At 46.5% G+C, this 26,157-nt stretch overlaps 1 protein-coding gene and 1 long non-coding RNA gene across 8 annotated transcripts in view; one reads left to right on the top strand and one right to left on the bottom strand.

The window, feature by feature from the left end:
* Positions 1 to 65: 65 nt before the first annotated feature.
* On the top strand, positions 66 to 21,380 carry LOC119717543 (uncharacterized). Its single transcript, XR_011810748.1, has 3 exons — positions 66 to 259; positions 14,148 to 14,253; positions 19,726 to 21,380. It is a non-coding gene; the product is annotated as an uncharacterized lncRNA (long non-coding RNA).
* LOC101802378 (UDP-glucuronosyltransferase 1A1) overlaps positions 6,550 to 26,157 on the bottom strand; it is a 35,435-nt gene continuing 15,827 nt past the window's right edge. For 2 of the 7 annotated variants that reach the window (XM_021274451.4, XM_072041189.1), the window contains exons 2-5: positions 8,854 to 8,985; positions 8,499 to 8,586; positions 7,874 to 8,093; positions 6,550 to 6,991 (exon numbers count right to left, since the gene is read on the bottom strand). In XM_021274451.4, coding sequence (XP_021130126.2) covers positions 6,694 to 6,991; positions 7,874 to 8,093; positions 8,499 to 8,586; positions 8,854 to 8,985 — 738 coding nt within the window. In that variant the 3' untranslated portion in view covers positions 6,550 to 6,693. Of the gene's footprint in view, positions 6,992 to 7,873; positions 8,094 to 8,498; positions 8,587 to 8,853; positions 8,986 to 10,349; positions 10,491 to 19,179; positions 20,041 to 21,338; positions 22,215 to 23,313; positions 24,233 to 24,584; positions 25,461 to 26,157 lie in introns of those variants that run through there. The other 5 variants (XM_013102408.5, XM_013102404.5, XM_027462283.3 and 2 more) reach the window with 5 other exon arrangements.

The following is a 26,157-nucleotide window of genomic DNA, read 5'->3' as shown; positions in this document are numbered from 1 at the left end:
CTGCTCTGATAACGAGGCATTGGCTCACTTCCTTTAAAGCTGCAGATAGCTGCTGTCCCATTGCCTTTCATTTTCTCCCTCAATTTGCTAACAATTTTCAGCTGCTAGCAAACCTGTGCTGATAAAGTCTCTTAACTCAGCTGTCCTTATTTATTCCCCTTCCTCCTTGTGGTCAGTGCCAGTAATGTGGGACATGGCAGTGGCTGAAGCTGGGAGCTTTGCGATGCAGTGTGGTGTGAAAACCCACCCTCCTCTGCAGGTATGGCTACTGAGAAAGCAAAGGGGGAGCATATTTGAGGTGATATCCCACTGAAGGTCTGCTGTGAGGTTTGTCTGAGTTATTTCTGATTCTGTGCCCATGCTGCTGCTCCTCTGTATCTATTTTCCACCCGGAGAGGATCACCCTCAGGTATTCCCATTGCCCATTCTGCAGTTTTTAGTTTCACACAGTTGTGTGTCTGTGGGGATCTGCTTTCTGCTGGGGTTCTTGGTCCCATCCTGCCTGCCCTAATACCTGGTACCACCCAGGGATTGCTGTATGGCTGGTGGAGGACAGCTGTTTCACTGCTGCTTCATCCTCTTCTGGTTGACTTCTGACTGTGGTCAGCCACTTCTGTGCAGCCTGTTTTTTGTTTGTTTTTTTTTTCTATGTCTTGATAAAGCTGCCTGATTACACATTTCAGTCCTACACCTATTGTTCCTGTGTAGTCTGGGCAGAAAGGGCACTAGCCATCTAATTCAAGCAGTTCCCCATTAGCTGCTTCTCTGATGACTGAATCCCTCTAACGTTTCAGCTTCAGAGAAGTTGTATTTTTTTATTTTTTTTTTGCTAGATCCAATCAAGGGAGTGACCTACTTCAGCACAGGCCCCCTTGGAAATGCATTCGCACCATTTTCTCCTCTACTTAAGCTATCAAAATTGAGTGATCATCTTGCATCAGCTCAGCTCATTGCTAAATGAATGAAGAAGATATGGCAGAAGGGGGAGGGAGGGAAGTCACCTCTGGGTTATCGGTGTCTGTACAGAAAAGCTGCTGCGGCTGTGATTCTTGATGTGGCCACTGTTGGGACACGCAGCTCCCATCGGTGGCGTGACCTGCTCACCTCCTCCTCTGTCGTAACGGGGGGAAAGGTGCAGGGCAGGACTGTTTGTTTTCTCAAGGGACACTGCCCGAAAGAGGGGCAAGCTCCACGTTTAGGGTGGTCAGTTCTGCAACCAGTGACTAATGGCCTGATTTAGGGTGGGGGTACCCTGAAGCCCTTTGTGGAAAGGAAGGAGCCTCCGGTTGGAGCAACAAAGGTGTTATTTTTGTTGAGCAAGCCTGTTAAACTACAACATCAGGAGCACAGCCAGTCTTGGTGTCCCCTTCCTTCCCCCCCCCCCCCCCCATTACTTAATGCATCCTGCCCTCCTCAGCATCCCTCGTGGTATGCTGAAATCATCTCAGACCAACCATTTGTCACCGAAACCCAAAGGGCAGCCCCCCACCGTATCTTCGGCAGCCTCTGGGGGATAATTAACCTTGGGTTTCTTTGACTACCCCCTGCTGAATGTTAATTAAAGCTTCCAGCAGCCGCTTTGCAAAGTCTCGTCTGCTCAAAGTGAGTCACTGGGACATGGTTCAGTCCCTCCCCGGGAGAGCGATGGGGCTGCTTGGTATCACGCAGCTTGCTTTGATCCACCCCAGGGCAGGGGGACCATGCTCCCCAGACAGTGTGGTTTGGGAATATTTTGGGAAGAAATCCGCCGGCTCCATTTGTTCAGGCTGGCTTTTGAAGAGAGGTCACGCAGTAGGCGAGCCAGGCGATATCTCGCTGGGGGGATTTAGGATCTGATGGTGCCTAAACAGCCTGTAGTGGTGACTCGCTTTTATCATCCTAAGCCATCAGCTCTGGCATATGAAACCTTTCTCCTGTCCTTAATAGAAAGGGAACTGGTGCTGGGAGCACCTGCTGCTACCTATCAAAGCAGACTCACGCGACAGCAGCTCTTCCCATCTGGTTAGCGCGAGCCGTGCTTGATCTCTGACACCCGCCGTAGGCGTCGCAGGAATTCGGTCTGTGAAAGATGAGCTTGGAGGCAGCATCGCCTCCCCAGGAAATGCCAGCAACCTGAGCTGGCTCAGGCAGCGGGGAGAAACCTGTGCACGGAGATTTCACCTCCTCTTTCCCTCGTAAGCCTGGATCAGTCCCAGCAGCCAGCAACAGCAGAGTTATGGACCAAGCCTGGCTTGGTGTCGCGTTAAAGGGGTGTAGCTGATTAACCGTTACGGGCCCGGTTGGATTCAGAGTACTGAACCAGTCGGACATTCACCAAAACTGGGGGTCCGTTCGGACATTCACCAAAAACGTAATAACCGCGTGGGTTCTAGGTGTGGGTTCTAGGTGTGGGTTCTAGGTGTGGGTTCTAGGTGTGGGTTCTAGGTGTGGGTTCTAGGTGTGGGTTCTAGGTGTGGGTTCTAGGTGTGGGTTCTAGGTGTGGGTTCTAGGTGTGGGTTCTAGGTGTGGGTTCTAGGTGTGGGTTCTAGGTGTGGGTTCTAGGTGTGGGTTCTAGGTGTGGGTTCTAGGTGTGGGTTCTAGGTGTGGGTTCTAGGTGTGGGTTCTAGGTGTGGGTTCTAGGTGTGGGTTCTAGGTGTGGGTTCTAGGTGTGGGTTCTAGGTGTGGGTTCTAGGTGTGGGTTCTAGGTGTGGGTTCTAGGTGTGGGTTCTAGGTGTGGGTTCTAGGTGTGGGTTCTAGGTGTGGGTTCTAGGTGTGGGTTCTAGGTGTGGGTTCTAGGTGTGGGTTCTAGGTGTGGGTTCTAGGTGTGGGTTCTAGGTGTGGGTTCTAGGTGTGGGTTCTAGGTGTGGGTTCTAGGTGTGGGTTCTAGGTGTGGGTTCTAGGTGTGGGTTCTAGGTGTGGGTTCTAGGTGTGGGTTCTAGGTGTGGGTTCTAGGTGTGGGTTCTAGGTGTGGGTTCTAGGTGTGGGTTCTAGGTGTTCCAGGTGCGCAGCCTAGAAATAAACGCGTTAAAAGGATCAAAGACTCTATAGAGATTTATAAGCAAATATTCAGATCTCACCCAAAGGCGTCCCAATGGGGGGGGAAGAGAGGCTCAGCCCGTCGACTGATCCCAGGAGTCAGGAGGTCCTAAGGATGTTGTATGTCCTTGGGATGGTATCTCCCCTGACGATGGTATCTTCCCTAACATCCCCTCTCTCTTGGGCCAATTTATATTATTTTCTATCTTTTAGGTGGAGCTTGAGTGGCTCTAGTCAAGCATACCTTAGTTATGATTGGTGTAAAGTTTTCCCGTTTCCGTTTAAAGTAATAGGCTCCGAGAAATTCAGGGCGCATGCTCAGTGAGGGGTGGTCGCACCTTGGAGGCGGGTAGCTTTTGGGATGGAGGTGTGTTTTGGTATTATAATGATATTATAATGAGCAAAAAGAACACTAGGGTACAGCATTTGTCAAAACATGACAGGTCTTTGGCTTAGGGTGGCAAAAAGTGCAGCTTTGTGCACAAGAACAATCGAGGCCCCACCTGATTACAGAGCCTAGCCGTGGTGTCTCCACTCCACTCTACGCTCCGTGGTGTTCATTAGAGCTAGCACACCAAGTTTCCCCAGCGCGATAGCATCTAAGGTTGGGAGCCTAGGGAATGCTCAGATAATGCAGTTATGCCCTACCCTGAAAGCCTCTTCAATGCTGTACCTTTTCCTTAAAAGTGTGAATGTTAGTTTTATTTTCCTAGTTACTTCAGGCATTTACACCACACTTGGGTTTTCCCTCGCCCACAGAGCTGAAATGCCGATGCTGTGGCTGTTTGCTTTCTCGCCAGGTTCAGCCGGGCACATTCCTCTCCTGGGAGGGCAAGGCTGTCCTGCACCCCGCGGCGGGTTCGCTTTGCCAATTGCTTTCCCTGGATTTCATCGCTACCGCCTATAAATAACTCCTAAAAACACCTCTGTGGGTGATAATTAATTGGAGGGCTGCATGGCTGATCCAGCTCATTTCGGCTCCCTGCCATCCCACAGGCTCCAAGAGCCCCCCACATGGCTCCCCAGGCTTTCACGTGAAGGCAAACCCACATCAGCAACCCCAAAGCAGCCTCGTTTAACCCTCGTTTTGGGGACAGAAGTCTCAGGGACACCAGCAGCGCTGCTCTCACCACCAGGTCACACCTTGAGCCTGAGTGTTAAAAACCAGGCAAATGAAATAATAAACACTGAAAAAGTCCCCAGGCTAGAGTGGAAAGCAACAGCTCCCATCTCCTTTCACAGCTCCCAGGAGGTGCCACTGTGGGCGTGCAGAGGTGATGAGAGCTTTGTGAGGCTTGTGGCTGCGGGAGGTTTTGTGTATTTGTCCTCTTCCCAAGAGTGGCAGTGGGTTGAGGGCTACTGAGAGCACACCTGAAGCATGCTCTAAGTCTACGGCTGATAGCTAAAAGCAAAATTCTGGAGAAGTTCCTGGGAGCTCAGACTACATCTCCTGGAGCTGCAGGGCAGCGCAAGGAGCGATTGCTGGCCCTGCCTCAGTTTCACCTTGGGGAAAAGACCTGATCTCAACTCTTGCTGGTTAAAAAAAAAATGCATTATGGCCAAGAATTTATTCTTTTCCCAGTAAGGGACACAGCGTCTTGGTGCTCCTGAAGGGGCAGCATGTCTCTGTACCATACCTGACCTAAGGGCGAGAAGAAGGATCCCCCAGCACTGCTCTTCCTTGAGAAGGGCTGTGAAGCTGTCCTGCTGTTTTGCCTCTGGCTCGCTCTTCTGCCCTGAAGCTGCTCAGCCTGCACAGCTTGGCTCCTAATTTACCCTAAAAAATCATCTTTCTGCACCACGGTTCAAAATCCTGCAGCTAACATTTTTTTTTTATTATTTTTTTTTCTTCCTGCCTCATATGTTAGCCTTGAGATAAAAGGTTCGTTAGCATCGCTGCCTGCCGGGGGGATGAACAAGTAGCTGTCACCTTCCACTGAGCTGCCCGCACTGCCTTGGAAGGGGAAATTGGCTTTTTCCTCGCTTTCTCCCTGCAGGATGCAGCGTGCTAGCAATGCCGTAGTGTCCTCTGCTGGGCATAGCTGAAATGATGGGATGTGGCCGGGCCCTGAGCACCACCACACCATTCAGCCCTGCTCCCTCACTGGCACCCAGAGCCTTGTGCAGCAATTTGTGCTCCTACGTGCAGTCATGTCTCCTCTGGGCTGTCTCCAGAGCTGGCCGTGGGCTGGGTGATTTCCATCCCAAAACGTGCTCCTTCATCTGGGGCTTGTGAGAGGCCAAGTTTTACCAAATTGTCAGCTAAAGAATAAGGGCAATTCCCTAAAATTGAATGGGATTTCTAGTTCCCATTTGCCTCCTGAAGCTCCCCAAGGAGGAGCCCCCCCCCAGGCAAAAATCAGGCAAAAGGAAAGGCTGAAGGAGGCTCCACCTGCCTCCTTTGCCTTCTCCTCTGTTATGCACACGTGTGTGAACACTGCCAGCCGCTCCGTGGTGGGTGAGACACCTCTCACAGCATGCATGGCCTGTGTGTCTGAGAGGAGGAGCAGGAATGCTCCCGAAGCCAGCTCAGTGGCTTGCACTAAGTATGCGCCGTTTCAGTCTGCACTAGAGAGCAGCAGCACCAGGTACTTGCCAGGGCTCCTTTGTGAAGGACTGACATGCTGGGATGCCCCATCCTGTTCTGAGCCCCAAATTTTAACTTAGGTTAAGGTCTTTTTTTTGCCTGAGGCCTGGACATGCCTTTTCTATAACTAGTAGTGGGGAGTGTGGCAGCCTCAGGATAAAACCTCTCAGCAAGCACTGCTTCACCAAGTGATGAAATGGTAATGCTGAGAACCAGCTTTTGTGTGCTCAGGTGGCTTTCACTGAACATACCTCACAGTGTTAAACCAAAACTTTCCTTTCTCCAGCTCTCTCTTCACGACATAGGGCTCTCTTCTAAGCCCCGTGTCTCTCAAGCCAGAAAACACACGGACCGTTATTGTTAGTAGTAGGGATTTATTTATAGGGTTGGGGTTTGGGTCTTTACCTTAGCATCATTTACAAAATCAGATGGGTTTTTAAAAATACTTCCACAGATCATATCACCCAAGTGGTAAGCTCCAGATAGAGAACTCTAGTCAACTTGGTGAAACACCAGTGGCTTTACGACCACTTTCATGCTGAAGCCTTGATCAAGCTCAGGGTATTGTAAACACACACAAAGCCCATTTAAGATGTGCGTCTAGCTTGGCTTATGTGACACGTAATGTCAGATCATAACATTTGCCTCTTCTATAACAGCTATAGAAGGATTTCAAAGTGCTTGATAAACCTGACAGTCTTACACTAGAGCAAGTAAGTGGTTCTCCCAAAGCCCCTGTAAAGGGCAAGGGCTTGTGAAAATCCCTGTATGTCTCCCTTATATATAAAGGTTAAAAAAAAATGTCACCATGAGTCCCTTGTACACCAAGAAGTGGAAGCCGGGAGCCTTGGATTTCACAACAATATCTTCCCAAGTGACTGAAGTACTACTATACACATTATTTTTAAAAACTAATTCTTAATTAAAGATAAAAATTATACCAATGAAACAACTCTTCCTGCGGCACTAGTTTCAAAGAATGATGCTATTTCCTGATTGGAAACCAGTAATTATTTTAGTGAAATTTGAGATGTTCTTTGATCCTTCTGGTCTGGAGCAGAGGTCTTGTCTCCCACCACTGTTTTCATCCGCTAGTGGGACTTTGATTTGGCTGGCTTGCGTGTTCTTCCCTTCTTAAAGCAGCACCTGCGGCAGCAGAACATGCAGCACTTGAAAGAAATAAAGAGGGAGAGGAGCACCACGGCCAGGAGGAAGGCGATGACATCCAGGGAGTGGTACTGGATCCAGTTTAGGTCATGAGCAGCAGGTCGCAGGTGTGGGGCCCCTTTGTGCCTCATGACGAACTCCACCCAGTGCACGGCCAGGTCCAGGGGGTGGATGGGCCTGTCGAGGTGAAGTTCTGAGAGACGCTTGATGTTCTCCTTGTACCTGCCAAGACAAGATGTTGGGTGTTTTCAATGACTTGTGCTTCTGAGACTCAGTCCCCAGAAAAAAGGGATGTAGTGTCAGTTGTCTGATGGCCCGCTAGGGGCTTCTCCATATATTTACCACCACCATATGAGAGGTAAAATAGCAAAGTTATGAATGCCAAAAAGTCCTGTTTGAAAGGGTAAACAAAGGAGAAAAGGTATTAGGAAAAGAAGTAGGAAAGCTTAGCTTGAGCTGTCAGCAAAATCCTGGGATGAAAGGTGGAGGCTGTGTCTTAAAGCCCCCCTTTGCTGTGATGTCTCAAAACACCCTGGGCATGCTGACAGCAATACCGTGCTGCCTAGGGGGGTTCCCTGTATCGCCTCAGCATACTGTTTGTATTTCTCCTGCTCTGTGCTGGAATTCACAGCGTTACTGAGCCAGGCAGTGGCTGTGCTCATACAGTTCTTCATGAGTACCAGAAAGGGGAAAAAAAAATGACTAAGAAAACTGCTCCGTGGCTCTGTTGAGTAAATCCTACCTTCAGATGCAATACAGCCCCTGGATTATGCTGTGGCACGGCCACTTGTCTCCTCCCTCCAGCTGCTGTGCAGATGGCATTGCTGGGCAAGGCTAGCAATACGCTATCCTTGTGGGAGCACTGAGACAGCAGAGGAGGCAGGCCTGGTCCACAAGCCTGTTATCATCTAGGATTACAACCCTAGAAAGTGAGATGGATGGTGCTGGTACAGGGGCAGAACAAGGTCAAGCATTGGCTTCTCAGCAGTGTAACTTTGATATAAGAAGGGATATAAGAACAGATTAGCATTCTGTCAAGCTGGAAGTAAGAGTGCTGTCGATATACAAGAGTAGAAGGAAAAAGGCTGTGCTTCTATTACTGACTTTTTATCATTAATAACTGTTTTCAAGGCGTTAGACATGTCTTCTGAAGTCATTTCAAGTATATTCAGTGTCAGTCCTGCTCCCCGTGACTCTACTCGCTTTGCGTTGTCCATCTGGTCTCCAAACAAAGGCATGAGTACCATTGGCACTGCATTGCATATGCCCTCATAAACACCATGTGAGCCTCCGTGGGTAATAAAGGCACGAGTCTTAGGGTGAGCTGTGGAAGAAAGAGAGAATTGCTTAGCTATTTGATCCATTAAGTCATGGTAACACATCCCTGAGGAAAAACTTACACAAACATGGCATCGATGGGTGTACATCAAGACAGTCACATGCATCATTACTTATGGGCAAACTTAATGCCCCCCATTTTCAACAGTAAGATAATCAAGTGTTGGAAAACCTTTCTAAACAGCGTTCTTTCATAATTTTGCAATCTTGAAATTGCAATCAGCTGTGTTTCTAAATGACAAGCTGCGGTTCAAACAGCCAAGTCTGTCGGGAAGTCCTGTGACCCACAGTGATACAAAGGGTCAACACAGATGATGGTAATGAGGCCCTGCACCTACATTATCAGATTAAAAGAAACGAGCTGGCATAACCCAAAGCATCTCAGACCTACCTAGAAGATCATTCTGTGGCAGCCATTTGACAAGCTTTACGTTCTGCGGCAGGTTGGAGGGCACCTTTCCTGTGTATCGCCACAAAACCTGTGAAGGAAAGGAAACACAATGTCAATTCTCAGCAAAGAGCCTCTTAATGCTCCTCAGCTGGTTTGAAAAGCACAGCTGAAGGCGTTTGTGATGCACAAAACCTCTTTTATTGACAGCAGTGCAGAGCAGCAGGGATGATTTCTTCTGGTGTCAAGGAGCAGGAGTAAGGAAGGACTGAGCACCCCGACAGCCAAAGGTAATCTTACACTACATTTGAGTACAGTGTTGGATTGCTGTGCTGGAAGCAGGAGGGGGTAACTGTACCGTCTGAGGGACTGATCCCAAAGCATCTGCAATTTCTCTGGCTTTCTTCATAGGAATGTCAGAGACCATGGAGCCCAGTGAGAAGACAACGATGCCATGCTCTCCAGAAGCATTGACGATGGCTTCGAATTCCTGCCAACACAAAGCACATCCTTAGTCAAAATCCTTACTGTGTCATATGCAGTAATTTTTGTCAGGTTTCCACAAAAGCATCTAGAAAGGTAACAAAATGAATAGTCAACATAGTGAAAACTAGGACCAGGAAAATTGGCTATTTAGAAAATGAGGCCTGGGGAAAAAAAGGGCGCAGGCTGTTGGGTGAAGGTATGTAGGAGTATGAGTGTTTGCAGATTTGGAAACCAAAGCAAGGTTCAGAATGGACATGAGGAAAAAAATAAAAATAAAACAGCTGTGTAGCAAAGTCTGCCTGCTCAGAGACATCAGATTCTGTGAAATTAAGAAGATGGTGTACCAATTCAGTGGATCAATTCATTATCATACTATTCCTGCCAACCAATCTCTAAGTTGTGTTTTATTTTCACATTTATTGAAGGTCAGATGAGCTGGATTTAGAGTCAATGTTCTTCTTTTCAGACCATGCAGCTGCAAGAGAGAATTAAGATTTTTAAGTGTTCTGAAAGTACATAGCTTTAACTTATTATATCTGGAATTTTGGTCTATTTTGACTATGATAGTATTGAACCACTACCAATTTTATTATCTGTTTTGTCTGTTTGATTTAAATAAAAGAGGGACTAGAAGATCTGTCACTGGAATCCAAGAGCAAAAGGATTTTGATACAAAGACAGCCGAAGGCTGGAGTGAAATTCCTGTGCCATAGAAAAATATTCGGTAAAGCCAGGGAAGGAAAGATGAAACCGGAGGGAATTGCTGTGAGCATCAGAGTTAAACAAGTGGAATAAAATGAACTGAGTCTAGCGATTGAAATGTAATCTCTGAAGGGATAACTGAGACTGACTCCCTGAGGTTTTGCTCTCTTCTGTATTTTTGTGGCTGACCCTTTGCTATAGGCTGAATCCCAAACGGAAGGAACCTCTGAAAGCTTGCTGATACCAGCACGCTGAGCGGCTGACCTGATGCTCTCCTCAAGGCAAACAAGGTGGAAAGTAATTCAGACTTGGTTCTGTCATACCAGCTCTCTCTGAAAACAGATTTTCCATTAAGTCATCACAGATAACTGGCTGGGAACTTAGGGCTCAGCTCTGTGTGGATTCACGGACATCTGGGCACTGCAAAATCCTCCCTAGGAAAGAAAGAAGCAGCCCAGCTTTTCATGGATAGTTGTCTGGGCATCTTAAGGGTCTTCCACAAAGAGATTTACTCCTCACTTTACAAGGGATGAATTGGTGCCAAGAGCTTTCCTCAGCCACCTCCAGCTTGCTCGCCTGTTGCTGTTTGTCCCTGATAGGAGCCCCATCTAACGGTGTGAGGAAGCAGTGCAGTCATAGACAAACGGAGAAAAAGAATTAACTAACCTTTGACAATGGTTTTTCCTGAGTACAGCTTATGCCTCCAATCAAGACCATGTTAGGCATGACAGGCCTGGGATACTCAAACACAAAGTCATATTTCATGAGCCAAATAGATGCATGGCTTAAAATTTCTAGCAGTGTTGCCTCTTTCTGAAGGAATTCTTTGATCAAAATATCGTACGGTGAATAAAAAAGACTACAGGTTAGGGAATTGCTCAAGCTAACGATGACATTGACCACACGCTGGAGGAAGCCCATGCGATCAGTGTAGCGTGTGAAGAACCTAGGAATGTAAGAAGGAGGATTTGGGCAGAGGGTAGCATGGAAGTCCAGGCTGCACGGCAGTCCCCGCACGAGGTACACGGAAGGTATGGAGAGATGTTCAGCCAGAATCTGTCCACAGGGGAAAAAAGGATCCATAAGAACAGCATCAAATGTGCTTTCTTCAAGGTATTTGATCAGCTCTTTATCAGAAAGAAGCATTTTGCAGGAATCAAAAAACATTTTTGTGATATTTGCCACTTTGGAGAATTTTTCCAAGAAGGGTTGAGGTGTGAAACTCCTATAGCCTAGCTTTTTAAATTCTGCCTCCACGTACTCCCTGGTGTAAGGCACGGAGTATGTTTTCATGGTATAGTGCACTGATGAATCTATCCGCAGGTTTATCTCTGGCGCAACAATCACTATTTCATGTCCTCTCTGCCTGAGCCGCTCCACAATCGGGCGCATGCTGAGCCAGTGACTGCCATCGATGGGTACAACCAAAAGCTTTCCACCTTCACAAAAATTCCACAGGAGCAGGAAAAACACAGCCCAGGAGGTAAGAAAATTAAATCCCAGATTCACAAAGGCCATTTTCCTTGCACTGTGGAAAGCCAGCAAGGTTTTAAGTGGATGCAGAACTATGGCGAGGGACAAATAATGGCTTGTGGGGTACTTTGCTCTTCAAATTTTATGAAGGTAAATGTTTAATTCCCAGTGGGCTGAACGCTAGCAGAAATTAGGGTAATCTTTAACTTTGGGTAAAGGTTGCATTTATTATCTGTGCACACAGTGAAGGTTTTAGGCAAACGGGTACCGCAGGGTAAAGTTGAATGTTTGAATGAACATTAGAGCATTCAGATGGTTGAGGGAGAGACGCCCAGCAACAGGCGATGCATTGCACTGAAAAGCTGAACGACGGAGTCATGAATGGGAGGCAGCACTAGCCAGGCAGTCACTGTCACTACCCAGGGGCTGATATCCAGTGAATTATCAACTCCCAGCCTTGAGTCCGTTCAGATGTCTGACCTTTGGAATATTTTGTGCCATCGAGGCAGCCTAAACAAGAAGTAATGATTGATAGAGATGTGATAGCCAGGGGGCTGATAAGGTTTACCTTCAGATTTGTTTGTATATAGTAGCAGTTATCAAAGTGAAAGCCCTGGGTCTACAGTAGTAAATGTAATTGCCAGGTTTGCATCACTTCTGCAGTTGCAACACCGCTGTGGTCTGAAACACAAAATAAATGACTGATGTCTGCACTATTTATGCAGCCCACTAGGGAGATTTAGACAAGTCAGGGAGAGAGGGTAGATAGTTACAAACCTGAAGGCTTCTTTTTCAAATCATCCTCTTATACACTGTCTTACTCTGCTTCTTACAAACTCAGAGTCAGGAGAGCTCCCTTTCCTGTGTTTGGTTGCCTGCCCTGCTAGGTTTTGGGGTGTTCAGCCACATTATCAATCTCTATGGCACACCATATGTGCCTGGGTTTACCACAGAATTAGTTCTGCCTTTCCACTCTTTGTCCTATCAAGTCTCCTGCAGTTAATCAATATTCCTCTTCCATTACGGATATTAAATCTTCTGACATAGAATTATGTTGTCATTTATCTAGACACTCAAGGCATGCATGCTGTGTTTAATTTTATGGCAATATGCTTAGGCCAAGCTAAGCCATACCCATGCTGCTATGTACCTTATACAACTCCCCCTAAGCTTTCCCTGACAGAAACCCTTTGTGTGCTTGCCATGCAACAAAGCTAGGTTCTGGTGGCCATCTATCAGAGCCTGAGATTCCTGCTTCTGAATCATGCCATCCTGGTAGTCAATCATGTATCGCCTCAAGCATAAATGTAGAACGAATATAGAAAGCACCAAAAAAAAGCAAATCTTAAATTATTGCTAATAAATGCTGCAATACTCTCAACTTAAACAATGACAAACCTCTGGTAATGGTTTATTCTGCTCGCAGTTGATGCTTCCAATATAGACCATATTTTTGGATTATTGGCCATGGATACTCAAACACAGTCATAGCTTTTGAGTTTCTTCACAGAGAAATAATAGTACTGGAACTCTTTAGCAAAGTATCCATTTGGGTTATAAGTTCTCTTGTTTTAAATAAAACAGCAAACTAAATGATCTGAAAACCTAACCAGGAGGTTTTTTCACACATTCTGTAAATGTGATGTGATCTGAACTGGATGTGAAAGTCCTTGGCACATAAGAAAAAGACATTGACTACCATCCTGAGGGAAGACCAAGCTGCCAAGCTCCAGAAAGAAAGAGAACAAGCCTAGCATATATCTGGTACCTTTACATAACTGCTGTGGGGCTGCTGGCAGGAAGAGAATTCCTTCCTACTTATCCCAATCAGTATATGAAAGCAAAAAATAGTTGTACCTCATTTATACCTTGATCTTTAATCTTTTTGTCTACAAAAGGATTGCTAAAACAGGTTGTTGGAGTTCAAAGATTACATTTTTACACTGCGATAAAAGCATTGATACGAGTGCTATCAAAGGATGTCAGGCAAGAAGCATTTTCATGTACTTAAGTTATCTTAAATGATTTAGCACAGTTCACCAGGGTCTTTGATTAAGGGAGGTAGCAGCTGTTTGTAGAGGGATTTTCATAGGTCAGGGCAGTTTGAAGTGACTTACTGTCCTGTGCCAGATTCAAGACGGCCCAGTTTTCATGGCCGCTGAATTTCTCCAGAGAGCTTACCTTAAAAGAAGCATATCATTCAGCAGTATTGCACTACTGATATGGAAGTCCCAAAGCCCTGACTTTCCCTCCTGCACCTTTGCTAGGAGAGGTGCCCAGAGTTCACACTGTCCTCAGCGTGAAGCGGGAGCTAGCACGCTAAGCAGTGGTGTCACCAAAGTTTGAGTAACATATTAACCAAAAGCTTTTTTATATAAACAATGACGAAGCAGAATACGGAGTCCTTGCTCAAGAGGTGCCACAAGAGTTCGTAGGTGAGTGGTTTGAGGTGAAACTGCTTTTTGAGAGTACTGATGCATCAGAAAACACAGTCCTTGGCCAAGAGGGGGCATTAGAGTTTGTAGGTGAGAGGTTCTGGCCAAATTGTGTTGAAAGCTCTTAGTAGCAACTTTTCAAAAGAAGCTAGTAAGGCTGGGCTGTGGTATGAGCCAGTAGGATGTGGGCCAGAATGCTGTGGTCACCAGAAAAAGGGGAGGACAGAGTTTCCAAGCTGCTTCTGCATGTGCTGTGCTAAGATTTTTAATGCAAAACAAAACAAAAATACCTATATTGGAAGTCCTGTTCCCTGTCACACACTACAGTAGCCTACAACTACTTTACAGAGAGAACGATGATGATGGAATCAAGTTTTTCTGGGTAGCAGTGGTACGTGAGAGCATGAGCACGAGAGATTCAGACTGAGCATTTGGAAAATGCTCCAATGCTTTTTACCTCTAGTATTTAGTAAGCTTGCCTGTATAACACCACAGATTCCTTGATCTAATGTTGAGGATAGTCCCACTCCAATGACTTTCTTTTTTCGATATCCAGATCAGGTCGATGTGAGTAGGATTTCAGTCCCTTATTACTCTTGAGAACCTGGACTGAAGCTGCAGCAACTGATGCAAGGGATACCAAGTGGATACCCAACGGACAGGTGGGTGAATGAAATAGGTGCCTGTAAACAAAGCACTGCCTGCAGATAGGGAGAACATGCAAAGCACATTAAAACTTCCAAGCTAAACCTAGGAGAGTGGGTAACTGCAGTCTGTGCTTGAAATAAGGGACTGACCAAGCAGGTCTCATCTACCCTTAAGTCATGGAAAGGCAAAAGGTGGATGCCAAAAGTTTGCAAACTTACAAAAGTTATGAGACAAACTGGAGTAGAAGAAAAATTCTCTAGAGGTCTATTGAGTACAACAATAACATTTCAAAGGCACAGCCAGGAAACTGAGAGAACATTTTTGGGAAACACTATTTCCTCGCTCTGTTCTACAGCACCTCTCTGCAATTTTATCACATTTCAGTGATAAAGAGGAAGAGATCTCACCGTGACAAGGAGATGCAGCTTACATATACCACAAGGTAGCAGTATACAACCAGGTAGTTACCCCAGAGTTGCAGGCCGGAGGATAAGGTAAAGGCCCAGCTGAAGTGCATCTACACCAATGCACGCAGCATGGGTAACAAACAGGAGGAGCTGGAAGCCATCGTGCAGCGGGCAGGCTACGACTTGGTTGCCATCACAGAAACGTGGTGGGACCAGTCTCATGACTGGAGTGCTGCGATGCCTGGCTATAGGCTCTTCAGAAGGGACAGGCAGCACAGAAGGGGTGGCGGTGTGGCTCTCTATATTAGAGAGTCTTTCGATGTTGTAGAACTCGAGGCTAGGAATGACAAGATCGAGTCCCTTTGGGTTAGGATCGGCAGGGACAACAAGGCTAGTGTCCTGGTCGGGGTCTGCTATAGACCGCCGAACCAGGATGAGGAGACGGATGAGGAGTTCTACAGGCAGCTGACAGAAGTTGCGAAATCGTCGGCGCTTGTACTCGTGGGGGACTTCAACTTCCCTGACATATCCTGGAAGCACAACACAGCCCAGAGGAAGCAGTCTAGGAGGTTTCTGGAGAAAGTGGAAGATAGCTTCCTGACGCAGCTGATTAGTGAACCTACCAGGGGTGGTGCCCTGCTAGACCTTCTCTTCACAAACAGAGAAGGACTGGTGGAGGATGTGATTGTCGGGAACAGTCTTGGGCAGAGTGACCACGAAATGGTGGAGTTCACTATTCTTGGCGGGGCCAGGAAGGGAACCAGTAAAACCACTGTATTGGACTTTCGGAGGGCTGACTTTGGGCTGCTCAGGACACTAGTAGGTGGAGTCCCATGGGAGGCGGTTCTGAAGGGCAGAGGGGTCCAGAAAGGCTGGGCGGTCTTTAAGAGGCAAATCCTAATGGCGCAGGAGCGGTCTGTCCCCATGTGCCCAAAGATGAGCCAGCGGGGAAGAAGACCAGCCTGGCTCAACAGAGAACTGTGGCTTGAGCTTAGGAGAAAAAAGAGGGTTTATAATCTTTGGAAAATTGGGCAGGCCACTAGGGAGGACTATAAGGATGTAGCGAGGCTGTGCAGGGACAAGATTAGGAAGGCCAAAGCTCATCTGGAGCTCAATCTGGCTACTGCTGTTAAAGATAACAAAAAACGCTTTTATAAATACATCAACACCAAAAGGAGGACTAGGGAGAATCTCCATCCTTTACTGGATGCAGGGGGTAACTTAGTTACAAGAGATGAGGAAAAGGCGGAGGTGCTTAATGCCTTCTTTGCCTCAGTCTTTAGCGGCAAAACCGGTTGCTCTCTGGATACCCAGTACCCAGAACTGGTGGAAGGGGATGGGGAGCAGGATGTGGCCCTCACCATCCACGAAGAACTGGTTGGTGACCTGCTACGGCACTTGGATGTCCACAAATCGATGGGGCCGGATGGGATCCACCCAAGGGTACTGAGAGAACTGGCAGAGGAGCTGGCCAAGCCCCTATCCATCATTTATCAGCAGTCCTGGCTATCGGGGGAGGTCCCAGCTGACTGGCGACTAGCAAATGTGACGCCCATCTACAAGAAGGGCCGGAGGGCAGACCCGGGGAACTACAGGCCGGTCAGTTTGACCTCAGTACCAGGGAAGCTCATGGAGCAGATCCTCTTGGGAGTCATCATGCGGCACTTGAAGGGCAAGCAGGCGATCAGGCCCAGCCAGCATGGGTTTATGGAAGGCAGGTCCTGCTTGACGAACCTGATCTCCTTCTATGACAAAGTGACGCGCTGGGTGGATGAGGGAAAGGCTGTGGATGTGGTCTACCTTGACTTCAGCAAGGCTTTTGACACCGTCTCCCACAGCATTCTCCTCAAGAAACTGGCTGCTCTTGGCTTGGACTGGCGCACGCTTCGTTGGGTTAGAAACTGGCTGGATAGCCGGGCCCAAAGAGTTGTGGTGAATGGAGCCAAGTCCAGTTGGAGGCCAGTCACTATTGGCGTCCCCCAGGGCTCGGTGCTGGGGCCGGTCCTCTTTAACATCTTCATCAATGATCTGGATGACGGCACTGAGTGCACCCTCAGTAAGTTTGCAGATGACACCAAGCTAGGTGCGTGTGTCGATCTGCTCGAGGGTAGGAAGGCTCTGCAGGAGGATCTGGATAGGCTGCACCGATGGGCTGAGGTCAACTGTATGAAGTTCAACAAGGCCAAGTGCCGGGTCCTGCACCTGGGGCGCAATAACCCCAAGCAGAACTACAGGCTGGGAGAGGAATGGTTGGAGAGCTGCCAGGCAGAGAAGGACCTGGGAGTGATGGTGGACAGTCGGCTGAATATGAGCCAGCAGTGTGCTCAGGTGGCCAAGAAGGCCAACGGCATCCTGGCTTGTATCAGAAACACTGTGACCAGCAGGGCTAGGGAGGTGATCGTCCCCCTGTACTCGGCTCTGGTGAGGCCGCACCTCGAGTACTGTGTTCAGTTTTGGGCCCCTCGCTACAAGAAGGACATCGAGGTGCTTGAGTGGGTCCAAAGAAGGGCGACGAAGCTGGTGAGGGGCCTGGAGAGCAAGTCCTACGAGGAGCGGCTGAAGGAGCTGGGTTTGTTCAGCCTAGAGAAGAGGAGGCTCAGGGGTGACCTTATTGCTCTGTATAAGTACATTAAAGGAGGCTGTAGAGAGGTGGGGGTTGGCCTGTTCTCCCATGTGCCTGGTGACAGGACGAGGGGGAATGGGCTAAAGTTACGCCAGGGGAGTTTTAGGTTAGATGTTAGGAAGAATTTCTTTACTGAAAGGGTTGTTAGGCACTGGAACGGGCTGCCCAGGGAGGTGGTGGAGTCACCATCCCTGGAAGTCTTCAAAAGCCGTTTAGATGTAGAGCTTAGGGATATGGTTTAGTGGGGACTGTTAGTGTTAGGTTAGAGGTTGGACTCGATGATCTTGAGGTCTCTTCCAACCTAGAAATTCTGTGATTCTGTATCTTGTTACCACTACCCTATGCTAACATAGAAGGGGCCCTCAAATCTCGTATTTGATGTATAGTCCCTTCCACATAGTCTTTAAGCTCTGCTAAAGTTTCAGCCAAACACGTATCTGTCTGTGTAACGCTAATATATAATGCCATAAAACAACGCTAAAGAGATTCAAAACAACCCCCCCAAAAAAAAATAAAAAAAAAATAAGCATGTTCATAAGATTTCAAAAGTTGTGTCACGGGATTTTAAGAAACACGCTAACACCTACAACTGATCCATGTCTACATGAGTCCAGAGACTGAAGTCCCCCAGTGGAACTGTAAATTCAGCCCTTCCAAAGGCAAAAAAAAAAAAAAAAAAAAAAGAGAGAGAGAGATTTATCAGGAGAAAGTAAAGCTAAAGTACAGAGTTGAGTGCCAAGGTTGTACACTGTAAATATTCCCAGCTGTAAGAATCAATGGTTATCTATTTGCAATTCTACAAATCCTGGCAGTCGCAATGTGCCTCTTATTAACCACCAAAATCCTTTTTTAAATTCATTCACAGTATTTGTCTACAGAAGAAAACTGTTGGTGGTGAGCCAGGTTTTTTCGGTACATGATGTCAAATGTACTTCCTTTTGTTTGCTTTAAACTTGCTGTCTCCTCATTTCACTGCTAGTCATAGGTCAAGTACTGGGAGAAACGATGCATATCAGTTCCCCTTTCACCTTCTTTACACTTTCCAGGATTTTATAGGCCACTGTTATAGATCCTCTGTCATAATCCTTTTTACAGGTTTGACTATACAGTTTATTTTATCCCTGCCTTTCTAGATTGAGTGCCTATTTTGAATACTCTTTAAAATGCTTCATTTTTACTGTGTGAGGTTCAACTTTTTCTTAAAGTTAAGCCCTATATAAACAATTAGTCAAACTCGATGTCTGCAAAACTTACTTAATAGGAACTTATTTCTAAAAATGTAAGGTACGATGTTGGTCTGTGAACCACAGAATATAATTGAGTACACATTGAGTACACAGAATGGAGCAACCTGAACTAAGTGGACATACTTTGACTCCTGCTTATTCAGTCCTTCTTGTTGGATGAGGTCTGCAAATGTCCTTCGTGCTCCAGTATTTTCTGAGTTAATTACAACTCAAAACATCGAGAATCTTTTTTTAAAGGAGAGGGAGGGATAGAGAGGAAATCAGCAATGACAAGGCAAGCCATAGGCTAAGCAAAGGTCACCTTAAACAAAATTTTCTCATGCAGAAGATGCTTATAAATGGCAAACACCACAACAACAGCCCTGAGTGAAGAGACCATGAGAAACCTGCTCTAGAGTCAAAGCTGGCTTGGAGCAGAAGGCACGTGAGTACTGAGGAGTTTCCCAGAGCTAATTTAATTTACAACACTTCCTTCGTTTTTACACCGAGATATTCAGATGTCTTCATTGCAAGAAGTACTGGCACCTCTTGGTAAAGGAAAAGCAGCTTGAAATGCTTTTGTTATCACCCACTTAAAGAGACTTTCTAACTAACCCTGTGTTGCAACCTCTCAGTGTGCATAAAATCCTGCAAGAATGACTAGAAGGAAACAGGATGACCCACCTGAGTTAGCTTCCTGTGAGCACAATTTACTCCACCAACCAAAATCATGTTGGGCATCAGTGGTCTTGGATAGTGTAAAACAAAGTCTAATTTTACAAGCCAAATGGAAGCCTTGCGTAAGAGATCTGGCACAGTCACGTCACGCTGAAGGAACTCAGAAGCCAGTTTAGAGTATGGTTGAAAAACAACATCACAGAGAAAAAAATTGGGGATGTCAAAGATTACATTCTTCACTCGCTGGAGAAAGTTCATGCGGTCTGTATTGTCTGTAAATACCCTGGGGACATAAGAAGGGGGATTGGGACACTGAGTGGCTTCAAATTCCAAGCCACACGGTATTTGCTGCAAATAAAACACAGAAGGGACTGAAAGATGCTCGGCCAGTATCTGCCCACAGGGTAGTATTGGATCTGTAAAGACAGCATCAAACTTACTCTCCTCAAGGTATCTGATAAGCTCTTTGTTGTACAGTAAGTGTTCACAGGTAGACAGGAATATGGCAGAAGTATTTTTCACACCCTCATACGTTTTAACAATTCTTTCCAGGAAGGTTCCTTCTTCAAATACTTGCTGTCCAGTTCTCTGGAAAGTGGTATCCATCTCTTCCTGCGTGAAAGGGACTGGGTACATTTTCATGACAAAACTCTTTGATGGCTTTATGTATAAACTGACTTCTGGTGCGACGACGACTACTTCATGCCCTTTCGCCTTGAGACCCTCCAACACTTCCCGCATGCTGAGCCAATGACTCCCATCTACGGGCACCACCAGCACTTTCCCACCAGCAGCCAGACCGAGCACGGACAGGAGCAAAACCAGCGTCACTGCGACTTGCGGGTGAGAAGCAGGCCCCGGGGCCATCCCTGCAGAAACCCGGTGTGTGCTGCCCGGAAAGAAGTCTGCAGGCAGCACTGAAGCAACAGCACCAGCTCCGCGCTTTTAAGCGATTTGTGCTACACCGTAACTTTTGATCTTCAGAGGTATTTGCTGTATGGTAAATGTATAATCCTTGATTTCATACAAGGCTGGATAACAAGTACTAAGTTCAGCCAACTCCATAGGAATGTGGCACATGTAGTGAATACACCAGAGAATCAGTATCTGTTTCTAGAAAACGAACCATAAAGTGTGACCCTGGAAGGAGGCAGGGGTGGTTCTGGGTGGGGCTGTGCTTCTCATACCCTAAACATCAGGGCAGTACTAGCAGTCCCTGCAAAGACACAGCTGAAGGAGAATTTTGATTAAGTTTCCCTGCAAGATGTGTGACAGCCTGAAGTACTAGACCAAAGAATAATTAGTATTCCTTGGCGCTGGTGCATACTACATGCTCTTTTGTTATACATCAGACTGGGAGAACTGGAGGACAGGGCTTTTCTCACTTAGAGAAAGACTTCTTTTTAAGACTTCTTCTAGAATGATTTCTCCTCTGAGATCCTCCATAGGACATGTCCATCGATGTCTTCCTTTGGGATCAGTGCTGGGTCCATCTCCTTTCTTTCCTCCTTGACATTTATTGGGAGATGTGCTCTTGCACCTGCAGGGTCAACTATTTCACACTTCCCCCGCCTACAATCATTTGCAATCACACAGAGCCACTGACGCCTATCCAGCAGCACCATCAGCAGCTCCCTGTGTGGGGTGAGAGGCGTGGGAGAGAATCAGCCCTACAGTGATTTGAGATTAGGGAGGAAAGTGGCAGCTTCTCAGACAAAACATGCTGAGGGATGCATAGATAAACAACAGTTGCTGTTGTCAAGAAATTAAGAGCATTTATATTGCAATCATACAGCAACACCAAGGCAAGTTGGTGTGTCTAATAAAACAAGAAAGTTTTTTTTCTTTCACATAGATCTAGCAAGAAGTTGAATTCTTCAGTTGGTGGCACATATTTTGAAGGTGGTTTTGAGTGAAATGGATAGATTCAGACCCCCCACAACTCTATGCGGATGTCAGAAGAGCTCTGCCTGTTCAAAACACCATTTTATACTGTGATACACAAGTGTCTTCACTGAATCAAGTACTGGCGCTTCTCAGTAAATGAAAAGCAGATTGAAGATGTTCAGGCAGTAAAAGAGACCTTTCTAACAACCTCTGTGATACATCGTTCTCTAATGAGAACAGCAGCTTATGAGAACAACAAAAAATAGGGCATGACCCACCTGAGTTAGCTTCCTGTGAGTGCATGTTATTCCTCCAATAATGACCATGTTTGGCATCAGTGGCCTGGGATAATGGAATACAAAGTCGAATCGCATAAGCCAAATAGATGCATTGCGTAAGAGATCTAACACGGTCACATCCCGCTGAAGGAACTCAGAAGCCAGTTTAGAGTACGGTTGAAACATGAAATAGCAGAGGAGGTTATTTGGAATGTCAAATAATACGTTCTTCACGCGCTGGAGGAAGTTCATGCGGTCTGTATTGGCACTGAATAGCCTAGGGACATAAGAATGTGGTCTAGGACACTGAGTGGCTTCAAATTCCAAGCTACACGGTATTTGCTGTAAAAGAAACACAGAAGGGACTGAAAGATGCTCGGCCAGTATCTGCCCACAGGGAAGCATTGGATCTGTAAAGAGAGCATCAAACTTACTGTCCTCAAGATATTTGATAAGTTCTTTGTTGTTCAGTAAGTATTCACATGTAGCCAGGAACAGGGCAGAGGTTTTTTTAGATCGTTGAAATATTCTAACAAATCTTTCCAGAAAGGATCCTCCTTGAAATGCTTCCTGTGAAAAGGCATGGAAATTCTCATCCAGCTCTTCCTGCGTGAAAGGGACTGGGTACATTTTCAGAACAAAATTCTTTGCTGGCTTTATGTGTAAATTCACTTCTGGTGCAACGACGACTATTTCGTGCCCTTTCTCACTGAGACCATCCAACACTTCCCGCATGCTGAGCCAATGACTCCCATCTATGGGCACCACCAGCAGTTTGCCACCAGCAGCCAGACCGAGCACGGACAGGAGCAGAACCAGCGTCACTGCGACTTGTGGATGAGAAGCAGGCACCGGGGCCATCCCTGCAGAAACCCGGTGCGTGCTGCCCAGAAAGAAGTCTGCAGGCAGCACTGAAGCAACAGCACCAGCTCCGCGCTTTTAAGCAATCTGTGCTACACCGTAACTTTTGATCCGTAAAAACATTTACTGCTAGGTAAATGTATAATCCTTGATTTCATAAAAGGCCAGATAACCCACACTAGAGTTCAGAAATGTACGCGGGCGGGTGCAAATGTGGTGGATGCAGCAGATAAGCTGAAACATTTACTACTGGAGGAACAGCATAGTCTGATCACGGAAGGCAGCAGGCGTGGTTCTGGGTAGGACTGTGCTTCTGATAGACTCGCTCTGACTGAAGTATCTTGGCTTTCCTCAAACACTGACAATACCTTTGGGTGGTACATACAATACCCCATCACAGACCTGTGCTAGAAGACAGAGGAAGTGGAAAGGAAGCAGGGGTACCCCAGGGAGAAGCCTGATATGCATTTCTCAGTAAATACCAGACCCTGCTCCAAGCAGGTGCCAAGCTGTATGGATTATGCCTGACTGCGAGGCTTTGACAGACCCGCAGACTTGCCTCTGCTCTTCCATCACACGCTATGAGAACAAGAGAGAACCAAGTTATTCAACACCCTGCAAAACCAAACTGAAGATATATAATGAAAAAGACATTTGTAATAAATCCAGCAATCGTTTTACAGGTGAAGGTACCTGAGATACATTTTCTTTCTAGCCCCAGATGAAGCTTTCACTAAGGAGCAGCACTTGAATGGCATACACAAAAGCAAAGTTGCCTCTCCCCAGCCAACTAGAAGAGTAATTTCTTGTGCAGGAAAAGAAAATCCCTTGGAAACCAGTAACTTCACTTACTGCCACTCAGTTGAGCATACCTGGGACACGGGACACCAAAAGATGTAGCTGACTACACACACACACCAAAAAATAAAAATAAAAAATAAATAAATCAGAAAGCAAGGAAGAAATGACAGAAATAGCATTTTTTCACCAGGCTTTGCCTAACTCTCCCTGAATGGAAACTTAATATCTATCATATCTGTCTGCTACACAAAACTGCGCTCTTGCAAACACAGACGTCAGTCAGAACAAGAAGCAAGAATGGAGCACGACCTACCTGAGGTAGCTCCTTGTGAGCACAATTCACTCCGCCAATTAAAATTATGTTGGGCATCAACGGTCTTGGATAATCTAACACAAAGTCTAATCTCAGAAGCCATACAGAGGCCTTGCGTAAGAGATCTAACACGTCCACATCTCGCTGAAGGAACTCAGAAGCCAGTTTGGAGTACGGCTTATACATAAAATCACAGAGGAAAAAATTTTGGACATCAAAGACCAGATTCTTCACACGCTGGAGGAAGCTCATGTGGTCTGTGTGTTCTGTAAACACCCTGGGGACATAAGAAGGGGGATTGGGACACTGAGTGGCTTCAAAATCTATGCCACATGGAATTCCTCGCAGAAAATAGACAGAAGGGACCGAAAGGTGCTCAGCCACTATCGGCCCGCAAGGTATTACAGGGTCTGTAAAGACAACATCAAACTTAGACTCCTCAAGGTATCTCATAAGTTCTTTGTTGTACAGTAAGTGTTCACAGCTGATGAATGCAAAGTCAGAGAGTCTTTTCATCCTTTGGTATGTTCTAACAAATCTTTCCAGAAAGGATCCTTCTTCAAACCCACCCTTTAAAAATGCGTGGAAGTCCTTATCCATCTCTTCCTGTGTGAAAGGGACTGGGTACATTTTCATAGTAAAATTGTCTGTTGGTTTTATGTGTAAATTGATTTCAGGTGCAGCGACGACTACTTCATGCCCTTTCGCCTTGAGACCCTCCAACGCTTCCCGCATGCTGAGCCAATGACTCCCACCTACAGGCAGTGCCAGCACTTTCCCACCAGCAGCCAGACCGAGCACGGACAGGAGCAGAACCAGCGTCACTGTGACTTGCAGGTGAGAAGCAGGCACTGGGGCCATCCCTGCAGGAACCCGGTGCGTGCTGCCCAGAAAGAAGTCTGCAGGCAGCACTGAAGCAACAGCACCAGCTCCGTGCTTTTAAGCAACCTGTGTCACACCTTAACTTTTGATCCTTGGAGGTGTTTCCTGTGTGGTAAATGTATAATCGTTTTGATAAAAGGCCAGATAACGTGCACTAGAGTTCAGTCCCAGAGCGTACCTGGGACACCAAAAGATGTAGCTGACTACATACAAACACACACACACACAAAGAAAGAAAGCAAGGAAGAAATGACAGAAATAGCATTTCTTTCACCAGGCTTTGCCTAACTCTCCCTGAACAGGAACTTAATATCTCTCTGCTATACAAAACTACACTCATGAACACAGAAGCCAATCAGAATAAGAATTAAGAATAGAGCACGACCTACCTGAGGTAGCTCCTTGTGAGCACAATTCACTCCGCCAATTAAAACTATGTTGGGCATCAACGGTCTTGGATAATCTAACACAAAGTCTAATCTCAGAAGCCATACGGAAGCCTTGCGTAAGAGATCTAACACAGTCATATCTCGCTGAAGGAACTCAGAAGCCAGTTTGGAGAATGGTTGTAAAAAAAAATTGCAGAGAAAAAGATTGGGGACGTCAAAGACTAGATTCTTCACACGCTGGAGGAAGTTCATATGGTCTGTGTGTTCTGTAAACACCCTGGGGACATAAGAAGGGGGATTGGGACACTGAGTGGCTTCAAAATCTAAGCCACATGGAATTCCTCGCAGAAAATAGACAGAAGGGACTGAAAGGTGCTCAGCCACTATCGGCCCGCAAGGTATTACAGGGTCCGTAAAGACAGCATCAAACTTAGACTCCTCAAGATATCTCATAAGTTCCTTGTTGTACAGTAAGTGTTCACAGGTAGACAGCAACAAGGCAGAGTTTTTTTCAAACCGTTGATAAATTCTAACAAATCTCTCCAGGAAGGAACCTTCTTTCAATGTATCCTGTGTAAATTCGTGGAAACCTCTATCCAGCTCTTCCTGCGTGAAAGGGATTGGGTACGTTTTCATGACAAAACTCTTTGATGGCTTTATGTATAAATTCACTTCTGGTGCGACGACGACTACTTCATGCCCTTTCTCCTTCAGGCTGTCCAACACTTCCCGCATGCTGAGCCAATGACTCCCATCTACGGGCACCACCAGCAGTTTCCCACCAGCAGCCAGACCGAGCACGGACAGGAGCAGAACCAGCGTCACTGCAACTTGTGGATGAGAAGCAGGCCCCGGGGCCATCCCTGCAGAAACCCGGTGCGTGCTGCACACAGGGTACCACCACCTCCACGCTTCTAAGGCAAGTGTGCTGTGCTTTTCCCTGATGATCTTTAGACTTATTTACTGTTTGGTAAATGTATAATCACTGGTTCAGCAAACACAAATTAGAGGTGTTAAAGTTCATCGAACCTCTCAGGCAGTTATCAGGGCTGCAGCTATCTAGGATGACGCACGCCCATTTGTTTTGGATGAACATTGGGATTTAAGGAAATAAGGGATCATTCAACAAGAGATCTGCTAAAAAACGATGATAAACATATCAGCAATTTTTCTAAAATGGAATTTTCTGTATAAGAAAATTCCTCTGTTCCTGTCAATCCAAATCATGTTCTATTCATGTTCTGTTGCATCTTGACACCATTCCCTCGGGTCCTATCACTGGTCACTAAAGAGAATAGATGGGCGCCTGCCCCGCTGCTTCCCCTCGTGAGGAAGCTGTAGGCCGCACTGAGGTCTCCCCTCAGCCTCCTCTTCTCCAGGCAGAACAGACCAAGTGACCTCAGCCACTCTTCATACGTCTAACCCTCTAGGCCCTTCACCATCTTTGTAGCACTCTGGACACTCTCCAACAGTTTCACACCCTTTTTGTACTGCACACAGTACTCGAGGTGAGGCCACACCAACGCAGAGCCGAGCGGGACAATCCCTTCCCTCGACCGACTAGCAATGCTCT

This window comes from Anas platyrhynchos, chromosome 7 (genome assembly GCF_047663525.1).
Source record: "Anas platyrhynchos isolate ZD024472 breed Pekin duck chromosome 7, IASCAAS_PekinDuck_T2T, whole genome shotgun sequence".
Lineage (NCBI taxonomy): Eukaryota > Metazoa > Chordata > Aves > Anseriformes > Anatidae > Anas > Anas platyrhynchos.
Note: the sequence above shows the minus strand (reverse complement) of the source record. Positions and strands in the feature narration are given on the sequence as shown.